Source organism: Syngnathus leptorhynchus, chromosome 16 (genome assembly GCF_054491065.1).
Source record: "Syngnathus leptorhynchus isolate UIUO chromosome 16, UIUO_Slep, whole genome shotgun sequence".
NCBI classification, from domain to species: domain Eukaryota; kingdom Metazoa; phylum Chordata; class Actinopteri; order Syngnathiformes; family Syngnathidae; genus Syngnathus; species Syngnathus leptorhynchus.
The window spans coordinates 7910001-7919918 of NC_141210.1; the positions used below are offsets into that span (position 1 = coordinate 7910001).

At 48.6% G+C, this 9918-nt stretch overlaps 1 protein-coding gene across 2 annotated transcripts in view; it reads left to right on the forward strand.

The window, feature by feature from the left end:
• Positions 1-8962, forward strand: part of mybpc2a (myosin binding protein Ca) — an 11030-nt gene extending 2068 nt beyond the window's left edge. The window contains exons 5-26 of one of the 2 annotated variants that reach the window (XM_085933615.1): positions 1220-1276; positions 1328-1500; positions 1558-1690; positions 1834-1958; positions 2539-2644; positions 2709-2878; positions 3600-3765; positions 4153-4259; positions 4330-4359; positions 4667-4806; positions 4878-5037; positions 5153-5257; positions 5340-5528; positions 5635-5769; positions 6005-6172; positions 6246-6334; positions 7283-7478; positions 7759-7898; positions 7996-8155; positions 8229-8365; positions 8449-8635; positions 8831-8962. In XM_085933615.1, coding sequence (XP_085789741.1) covers positions 1220-1276; positions 1328-1500; positions 1558-1690; positions 1834-1958; positions 2539-2644; positions 2709-2878; positions 3600-3765; positions 4153-4259; positions 4330-4359; positions 4667-4806; positions 4878-5037; positions 5153-5257; positions 5340-5528; positions 5635-5769; positions 6005-6172; positions 6246-6334; positions 7283-7478; positions 7759-7898; positions 7996-8155; positions 8229-8365; positions 8449-8635; positions 8831-8862 — 2905 coding nt within the window. In that variant the 3' untranslated portion in view covers positions 8863-8962. Of the gene's footprint in view, positions 1-1219; positions 1277-1327; positions 1501-1557; positions 1691-1833; positions 1959-2538; positions 2645-2708; positions 2879-3599; positions 3766-4152; positions 4260-4329; positions 4360-4666; positions 4807-4877; positions 5038-5152; positions 5258-5339; positions 5529-5634; positions 5770-6004; positions 6173-6245; positions 6335-7282; positions 7479-7758; positions 7899-7995; positions 8156-8228; positions 8366-8448; positions 8636-8830 lie in introns of those variants that run through there. The other variant, XM_085933616.1, reaches the window with a different exon arrangement.
• The last annotated feature ends 956 nt before the right edge of the window (positions 8963-9918 follow it).

Consider the following 9918-nt stretch of genomic DNA (forward strand, 5'->3'; position numbering starts at 1 on the left):
ATCATTTCCCGTCCTCGTTAGCGCGCCCCAGTGAAGACGAGCAGCGCAGCATACAAAGCGACAACGCGATATTGAGCCGCTGCGGAGACATTATTTGTACAGGGCTGGTATTGCAAACGCCAGGAGGAGGAGGAGGAGGAGGAGGAGGAGGAGGAGGAGGAGGAGGAGGAGGAGGAGGAGGAAGAAATGGAAAGCAAAAGGTTACTTGGAAGTCAGATTTCTTAAGCTGCAAGGTTAAACGTGAGTGATGATCCTCAAAGAATCTTTCCGACCACCGTTGAAGTCTTTTCCAGACACAACTCTTAAATAGAAAAGCAGGTGCATCTTTAAAAAATTGCTAATTTTGGTAAAAAATTAAAAGAATCAAGTAGTTCAATTCAAGAAGAGAAACTATTTTTATAGTTAATGATTTTAGCCTCCGTAATATTAATCATAATAGCTTATAGATGCTCCAATTTTGCAATACTTGTCACAAAGTAAGTGAAAGAAAAGGACCCCACAAAAAACAAACTGAGGAGCTTTTATGAGTCTTGATCCAGGCACGAGGGTCAACCACAGTCTGTACATTGCCTCAGGCTTAAAAAGAGCAAAGGCTCATGGATTAGTAAGCACAATGCCCAAAATATCACCCTGGCGTCCAGTAATGTGGCTAATAAGTTGACGAAATACTTTTAATTGCTTGCCATCCTCAGCTTAGTCAAGCGCCCGCCCGCCCGCTCGCTCTGCCCTCATCTTGGCACGAAGGTCATCCGAGGCTCCCACAGGCCTTCATGTACAGTAAGAGGCCACGCCGACGTTTTCACGCTCAGCCGAGCGCCGAGCTGGCGCGTCCCGTCGACGAGGTTATTATCGCTCCCCGGGGAGGGTTTGCCCTCCTTCCGGGATTATACCACCACTATCAAGCGCGCACGTTATCCTTGAGTGGAGCGCTCAGGCGTGCAGGCACAAGAGACACTCAGAATTTATATCAGCGTTGGGGGGGGGCAGGAGGGCTCTGACGGTGATAAAACAAACAACGTTTCACGAAACAAAACATTCAACTGTACGCACTTGTAACCGGACAAGAAGGTGACTTTCAATCAGCTAGTCAATGGCGTTGCAAGTGGAGCAAGTAGGTGGTTGTAAAAACGAAAAATAATAATTAAAGCACAAAGTGTAAAAACTGTTCGATACAGATGAGCGAGCGGAGAGGTTCATCATGAATGTTCTTCCCGCACAGGGGCGATGCAGGCGAAGACGCCGGCGACCTGGACTTCAGCGCTCTGCTAAAAAAAAGGTATGGCCAGCAATTCCCTTTTTTGTGCCCGCCATGACGCTCCGCCATCAGGGAGAAGAAGCAGCAGCAGGCCCCCCGCGAGGAGGTGGATGTGTGGGACATCCTGAAGGCAGCCAAGCCCTGCGACTACGAGAAGATCGCCTTTGAGTACGGCATCACCGACCTGCGCGGCATGCTCAAGAGGCTGAAGAAGATGAAGACGGTGGAGCCCAAGAAGAGCGACGGTGAGGTGGGGTGGGGGGCCAGATGGACGGCGGCCTAAGTCCACGTTGCGCTCACAGCCTTCCTCAAGAAGCTGGAGTCCGCCTACTCGGTGGACAAGGGCCGCAGGATCCAGCTGAGCGTGGAGGTGGCCGACCCCAACGCCCCCATCAAGTGGCTCAAAAACGGGCAGGAGATCAAACCCTCGGCCAAGTGAGTGCATCGTTGTCATTATATGCGATCAATGTCGTGCAATCGAAATTGAATACTATTTTATTTTCCCTTGCTGCTCGGCTGCTGGAAGTCCTAAACAATTGTTGAGCTTGCGTCACCTGTGACGTCTCTTTGTGCTTCAGGTACGTGTTTGAGTGCGTGGGTAACCGGCGCACGCTTACCATCAACAAGTGCAACCTGTCGGACGACGCCGCCTACGAGTGCGTCGTGGGCGAAGACAAATGCTTCACCGAGGTCTTCGTCAAAGGTAGCTGACTCACCTGTTGTCTTCTCAAACATTTCCTCATCTGCATTGAAAACAACTCAAGGCCAGTAAAAAAAAAAATAATACAATCGATTTCAAATACAAATGGAATAAAATGAAAAGAAATACAATTTGTCAGATCAAAACAATATAAATATTAACTACAAATAACATGATGCGGTTACAAATGCTGTAGAAATCGTATGTATTCATTTCAAGTAGTTATATAATAAAATATAATTAGATGCAATTTAAATAAATACGTACAAGATACAAATGTTATCGATATAAAATACATAATAATACAAAATACACAAAAAGCACTGTAAGAAGTTTGTGTACACAAAAAAAGCACTGTAAGAAGTTTGTGTTTTTATGACTAAACTCTAAAGCCCATTGATGGTTTTGAGTGAGTGAATGTGTCATCGTTTGTAGGCGGCCTCTGAAGGCCACATTAAGGACTGAACAACTCAAGTATGACGTTCAAAAATACCTGGACGTTTTTTTAAATTAATTAATTAATTTATTTATTCTTAAATCCACCAACGGCCACACATTTTAAATTGACTCTGTTGTCCTTTAGAGCCCCCTGTGACCATCACCAAGCTTCTGGATGACGTCCACACGGTGGTGGGTGAAAAGGTGGAGTTTGAGGTGGAGGTCTCAGAGGAAGGGGCCCACGTCAAATGGTCAGTGACACCCTTTGCCGTTTTGGATGACGACAGAGGTGAACGAGTGCCCGTTGGTCTTTAGGATGAAAGACGGCGTGGAGCTGACCAAAGAGAGTGCGGCTTCCAAGTACAGATTCAAGAAGGACGGCAAGAAGCACCTTTTGATCATTAACGATGTAACCAAGGAGGACATCGGCACCTATTTTGCCTTGACCAATGGCGGAGAGTCCAAGGCTGAGCTAGAAGTGGAAGGTACCCGCCTGGCTGCTTGCCTTATTTGTATGATCGAGTAAGCTATTGTGTATGTAGAGACTCAAAGCCCGATGCAGAGTCACAATTTTTGATTTGCAGCTCACCAGAAGGTAGTTATCTTTTTTTTTCTGGAGTTGTCCAGTTCAATTGCTCAACTCCACTTGGACTTTGAAGTTTAAGGCTCGGGTCTTATTTATAACTCTCACATTGTGACTTACTCCCACCAAATGTGGGAATCAGGCTGACAGTGTGTGGCGGTACTCAACATTAAACGAAGATAACGCATCAAATCGTCCGTGAAACCAATGTGAAAGCCGACAGGGGGCCGAGACGCAAACTAATTGGTCGTCAGTGTTGGCGGGGTGCTGACAGGTATTTCAATTAGCTTAGTCTTCGCTACGTGTTGATGTTTTCCATTCGGACAAGCGTGGAAACTCATCAATTAGCTTGTGCCGTAATTAATATTGCTCAATGTTTCTGCGAGCGTGTCTATCGTGACGCTATCCGTCAGGCTAATTTGCCCTACACGTCCGAAACTGATGACGGGGTCGCAGCTTCCGGTGCCTTGCTACACTGTCAAATCTCTGGAGTGCTCCTTCAACGTTGCTTCAAAAATGCCAAGAATGTGGACCAAAGTTTGAGAGGAAACAAAAAAAATCTGCTATTTGGTCGGAAGCAGCTGCTAACTGCTAAGCTAATGGCAAATTTTTCTCGTGTACAGATAAAGAACTGCAAGTCCTGCAGAGCATCGCCGACCTGACGGTGAAGGCCAGTGAGCAAGCCATGTTCAAGTGTGAGGTGTCCGACGAGCATGTGACGGGCAAGTGGTTCAAGGACGGCGTGGAGGTGCAGCCCAGCGAGCGCATCAAGATGACTCACATTGGAAGGTAGCGTCACACCGGGAACAATTCGAGCTAAGTCAACATGTGACTATGTCAGTCTGGTAGCCACGCCGATTTTGACGCCCAACATCATGCAATCAAGACCAACATGATTCATTTGACCCATTTTTTTGGAATAGGCAACAATTTGCAAAAGTGCAGCCTCTTAACACGCACAGATAAGCACACATGCACCCCCTCGAGGGTCGCCGACTTCTCTGCGTAATCCCTCCATCACAAACACGGCAAGGCGACAGCGGTCACACAAGGTGAAAGCCATTTGGGACGATTTTGTTGGCGGGGAAAAGAAGCGCAAGAACGACTCCTTTCTGTCGCTTAATTGCCGCTGGAGCAGTGACTGTGGTCTCCATGGCAACCCCGCCATGTCTCCAGGACACACAAGCTGACGATCAGCGACGTGAAGCCTTCCGACGTGGGAGATTATACCTTCGTGCCCGATGGCTACGCGCTCTCCCTGTCGGCCAAGCTCAACTTCCTGGGTGAGCTGCTATATTAGCATCTTGTTATTTGGGACAAATTTGCACTGACTCATCCATTCTTTTCTTGCAGAAATCAAGATCGACTATGTTCCGAGGCAAGGTAAATCCGAAGCTCTTATTCCTAGAGCATCCGGTTTTTATTACTATATTATTTACGCATCTGTTAAGCAGTAATAATGAGATTGTTGTTCTTAACTTGATTTGTACTTTTATGTTTATAGTAGTCTGTGGAAAGGTACGATTACAGAATTATGAAACAGTTACGTATCAAATAACTACGACTGGGTTCTCATTCCTTGATACATTGTCTGGATGGAATTGCATCCTAAACCAAGCAATCTTATCAAGCAGGATTATTTGAGTAGTATTCGGTAGCTACTGCAGCAGTACTTCATGTCACGTGACAGACCCGCCCAAGATCCACTTGGACACCAGCGGGACGGGGAGCAAGAACACCATCACGGTGGTGGCTGGGAACAAACTTCGCTTTGACGTGGAGATCTCGGGCGATCCGCCTCCAATCGTGTGCTGGATGAAAGGCGACAAGGTGAGCGAGGGGGCGGCACGTGTCGTCCACCTTCACATGACTCACCGGCTGTTTTCCGGACGGTGCCGTAGACGGTGAGCGAGGCGGAAGGGAGGGTCCGTGTGGAGACCAGGAAGACCCTGAGCAGCTTCGTCATCCAAGGGGCGGAGAAGGAAGACGAAGGATTCTACTCGCTCACCGTCACCAACCCCGCCGGAGAGGACAAGGCTGAGCTCTTCGTCAAGGTCGTGGGTCAGTTGGGCATGGCCCGTTTCTTATGTCGCTACACTGATTAGCATTTGGCCGGCTTTGGGATATGCTTTTTCACATGATCCCTTCTTCTGTCCCTTCTACGTGTGCACGCCAGACGTGCCCAACCCTCCCGAGAATGTGAAATGCACATCGGTGGGTGAGAACTGCGCCACCATCATCTGGGACCCTCCCGCCTTTGATGGCGGCGTGCCCATTAAAGGTGACCTGCGCCCCCCCCCTCGCCTAAAAAAAAATCTTCATCTTCTCTTCACTTCCAACACTCGATGACGTCTTGTCTCCAGGTTACCTGATGGAGAGGAAGAAGATCGGCTCGTCCAGGTGGACCAAACTCAACTTTGACGTGTACGAGTCCACCACGTACGAGGCCAAGAAGATGATCGAGGGGGTGCTTTACGAGATGAGGGTCTTTGCCGTCAATGGTATTGGCATCTCCCAGCCCAGCTTCAACTCCAAGCCCTTCATGCCCATCGGTGCGCACACAACTCGCCATTCCTTCATGTCACGTTCACACTGCAGAGACAACTCATCCCTAACGTGTCTCCACGAGGTATTGAAGCGTCTCTCGTCTCCCACCAGCCCCCACCAGCGAGCCCACTCGCCTCTCAGTGGAGGATGTGACTGACTCTACCTGCGCTCTCCGGTGGCTTCCTCCTGAGAAAGTGGGACCGGGCGGCATTGACGGTTACATCATCGAGTACTGCAAAGAAGGAAGTAAGTTGCATGCAAGCTGGCCATTGCTGACCCTTAAAGGCAAAAAAAAAAAAAGCACAAGGCAGCCATTTAACGCTAAATGAGGCCGTAATTCTCAACATGAAACTTTACTGAGGGGAATAAAAAATGAAAACTGTCCTAATAAAGTGAGGAAATGTACTTCGATAATAATGAATGGTCATAATGAGTTCCTCAAGTTGAAAAAGGCACGAAGCAGCCTCTCGATCACCTTCAGGTGACGAGTGGGTGGAGGCCAACAAGGAACCGGTGGAGAAGAACCAGTACCGGGTGAAAGATCTGCCGGTGGGTGAGAAGATGCTGTTCAGAGTGGTGGCCATCAACATCGCTGGGCGCAGCCCTCCCGCCACGCTCTCCCAGGCCGTCACCATCAGAGAGATCATGGGTCAGACCAGAGACGGCCGGCCGGCCGTGCACTCAAGTCAGATGGAAATAAGAAAGTTCTCTCTCGTCTGCAGAACATCCAAAGATCCGCTTGCCGCGCCACCTTAGAACCCGACTGGTGAAGGTGGTCGGAGAGAAGGTCAACTTGGTCATCCCCTTCCAGGTTAGTGTTGTAAATCGCAAATCCATCCATTCATCCATCCATTTTCCGAACCGCTTTGTCCCCACTGGGGTCACGGGCGTGCTGGAGCCTATCCCAGCCGTCATCGGGCAGCAGGCGGGGGACACCCTGAACCGGTTGCCAGCCAATCGCAGGGCACTCAGAGACAAACAACCATCCGCACTCGCACTCATACCTAGGGACAATTTAGAGTCTTCAATTAGCCTACCAAGCATATTAACATGTGAAGAAATTGACAATAAAGCAGACTTTGACTTTGACTTTTGATATTTTGGGGATCTGGGAGGAAACCGGAGTGCCTGGAGAAAACCCACGTGGACACGGGGAGAACATGCAAACTCCACACAGGGAGGGCCGGAGGTGGAATCGAACCCACACCCTCCTAACTGTGAGGCGGACGTGCTACCCAGCGTGCCACAGAGCCGCCCTAATCACAAATAAATACAATAATAATAAATACATAAATAAGCATTAAATAAATAAATAAAGACATAAATACATAAATAAATACATAAATGCATAAATACATAAATAAATAAATAAATAAATAAATAAATAAATAAATAAATACGTAAATAAATAAAAAATGTGGTCTGTTCTAGTAATCTCCTGTTTTGTAGTTGACTCCCCAAAACGATGTTAGCTCTAGACTCAAATAGCCAAAAATATCCCTAAAAAAAATAAAGCAGTGCATCGGCACAAAGTAGGTCAAGTGGCGGCGATGGAACGACTAGCACATTTAGAACCGCTGACTTGCCCATTTTAATATTTGATTCCGGTTTTTTTTGTGTGTGGATGTGCCAAATGCACTCAGGACCCTTCAGGTTTCAGCCCAGGTGGAGCTTTTGGGCTTGGAAATGTTGACATTGCAGGAATACAAAACAAAAGTAGAGAATTTTGTCAATTCTTTGGGGTCTTGTATGTTTGCAGGGTAAACCTCGCCCAGTGGCCACCTGGCTCAAAGACGGCAAAATCCTGGAGGACCGAAGCGTGGGTACACGCTCCAGCGAGGTGGACTCCATCCTCTTCATCCGCTCATCTGAGAGGCTCCACTCGGGCACGTACACGCTGGCCGTGCAGATCGAGAACATGGAGGACCGCGCCGACATCCGCATCCAGGTGGTGGGTGAGTCGCCGCTTTGGAAATGTGGCGGGCGAACGCAAATCTCTTCAAAGGCGCCATCGCGAGTCCTCATTCGCGACTTGCCAAAGTCATCAAAGCTGCGCACTAATCCTGAGCGCCGGCTCATCGCTCATCTCTTCACAGGTCAGCGGGATTATGCCATGGGATTATTTGTGTGTCGAGCGGAATTAAGTTCATACTTGATGCTTGAGAAGGTTGAGCTAATGAGAGGATGAACTCGTCTTCCAGAAAGTACATGGCTGTGATGTGTTTCTCGAGGTAGAAAAGCCGGGCCCCCCCTTGGAGGTACGCGTCATTGACGTTTGGGGCTTCAACGCTTCGCTGGAGTGGAAGCCGCCCAAAGATGACGGCAACGCCGAGATCATCGGCTACACCATTCAGAAGGCCGACATGAAGACCAAGGTGGGCCGCGGCCGCCATCTTGGACTTCAATGTTTTGTGTTTGTATTTTTCAGCCTAACTTAACTCACAGCAACCTAACTCGGCTGATCTGGTTCAGGATTGGTTCACCGTATACGAGCACAACCGGCGGCCCAACTGCACCGTGTCCGACCTGGTTATGGGCAATGAGTACACCTTCCGAGTCTTCAGTGAGAACATCTGTGGCCTGAGCGAGCAGCCCGGCGTCAGCAGCAACACGGCGCTCATCTGCAAGACGGGTACGTCCAAGGCCGCGTTGAAAAAGGCTCCAAATAAAAAGGCGACACAAATGAAGTATTTGACTTCCTCCAGGTTTGGACTACAAGCCTCCGCCCTTCAAAGAGAGGGACCAGAGCGCTTCCCCCAAGTTCACAGCAGCCCTGGTGGACCGGACTGTGGTGGCGGGCTACAGTGCGGCCATCAGCTGCGCCGTCCGTGGCCACCCGAAGGTGTGCTAGCGCGCGCCCCGTTCGCGCCGCACGTTAGCATCCACTCCAGTCGCGAGGGAGACTCGCTTGTCTTCCAACCCTAGCCCAAGATCATCTGGATGAAGAACAAGATGATCATTGGTGAGGACCCCAAGTTCCTGATGCAGAACAACCAAGGCGTGCTGACACTGAACATCCGCAAGCCCAGCCTGTACGACGGCGGGCGCTACTCTTGCAAGGCCGTCAATGCGCTTGGCGAGGACGAGGTGGAGTGTAAGCTGGAGGTCCGAGGTACGTAAGACTCCAAGTGCCGGCTGCTACTTTTGAGAATTTTATCAGTCATTTATTTAGATTTAGACTCAACCTCATGGGGTATTGCCTTCAAATGTGTTGTCACCGTTTTAGTAATGATGCTAATGATATCTTGAGCGTTAGTTGTACCTTTGTCATGACGTCATCATTACGGTCATCGGTTTTCTCCCGCAGTGGTCAAGGAGAAAGAAGAAATAAAGAAATGAGAACGGACCCAATTGGATGACCAGATGAGGAAAGATAATTTCATGTGCTGTCAACCGTTAGTGTCACATCTTTGTGTGCGTATAAAGTCCTTCAAGTACATCTGCTGCCGTCTTCATTGAGTCTGTCGTCATTTCCGAAGCCGCCGGCGCTTCCCGCCAGTGATGCGATCACGATTCAGCCAGGATTGGATGACAGCAAGTTACTGATTATGTTCATATACCTCTTGCTTAAAGGGCTGCGACACCAAAACATTGATGCTAGTTTCCTTAGCCCGCCTATGCCCCTTTGCACTGTGTGTTAGCATTAAGCTAGTGGCCTTTTGTAAGACGGTTATGTAGTTTACTTAAATATGCAACGTTGATCCTCCATGCTCTAATTTTGAAGTCAAAGGACCAATGGAGTTGTACTCTCTCTCTCTCACACACACACACACACACACACACACACACACACACACACACACACACACACACACACACACACACACACACACACACACACACACACACACACACACACACGTTGGTTGAGTGTTGACCCATTGGTGCAACACACACACACACACACACACACGTTTGTTGAGTGTTGACCCATTGGTGCAAGCAGCAGGTTTCAGGGTCTCATTAGCACGGAACACGAGAGGCTCATTAAGGCACCCCGACAACAGCGGCCTAATTAGCTCTCTCTCGTTCTTCGGCTCGCTGGCTTGGGTTCTCTCTCTTTGCCGCGCTTTCCCGCGTCACTGCTAAGCAAACCAATTAGCGCTAATTCGTGCGGCCGCAAAACAAACACGACGCAGCCAAGAGGGAGGACGGCGAAACCCTCGCAGACGTGACCACGCCAACCAAAACAGCCAGACCATGTTGAATCATCGCTTGCAAAAAACAAAAAACAAAACAACAATAAACTAAAATTTCCAATCATTTGAGATGTCAACTGTATTGCGTTCATTTTAAAATGAACATGATGGATCCCAAATTTTACTTCTAAATATGCTTCTAAATCTTTTTTTTTTATCTCAAATTTACTACATTTTCAATTCAAAGGATTTATTT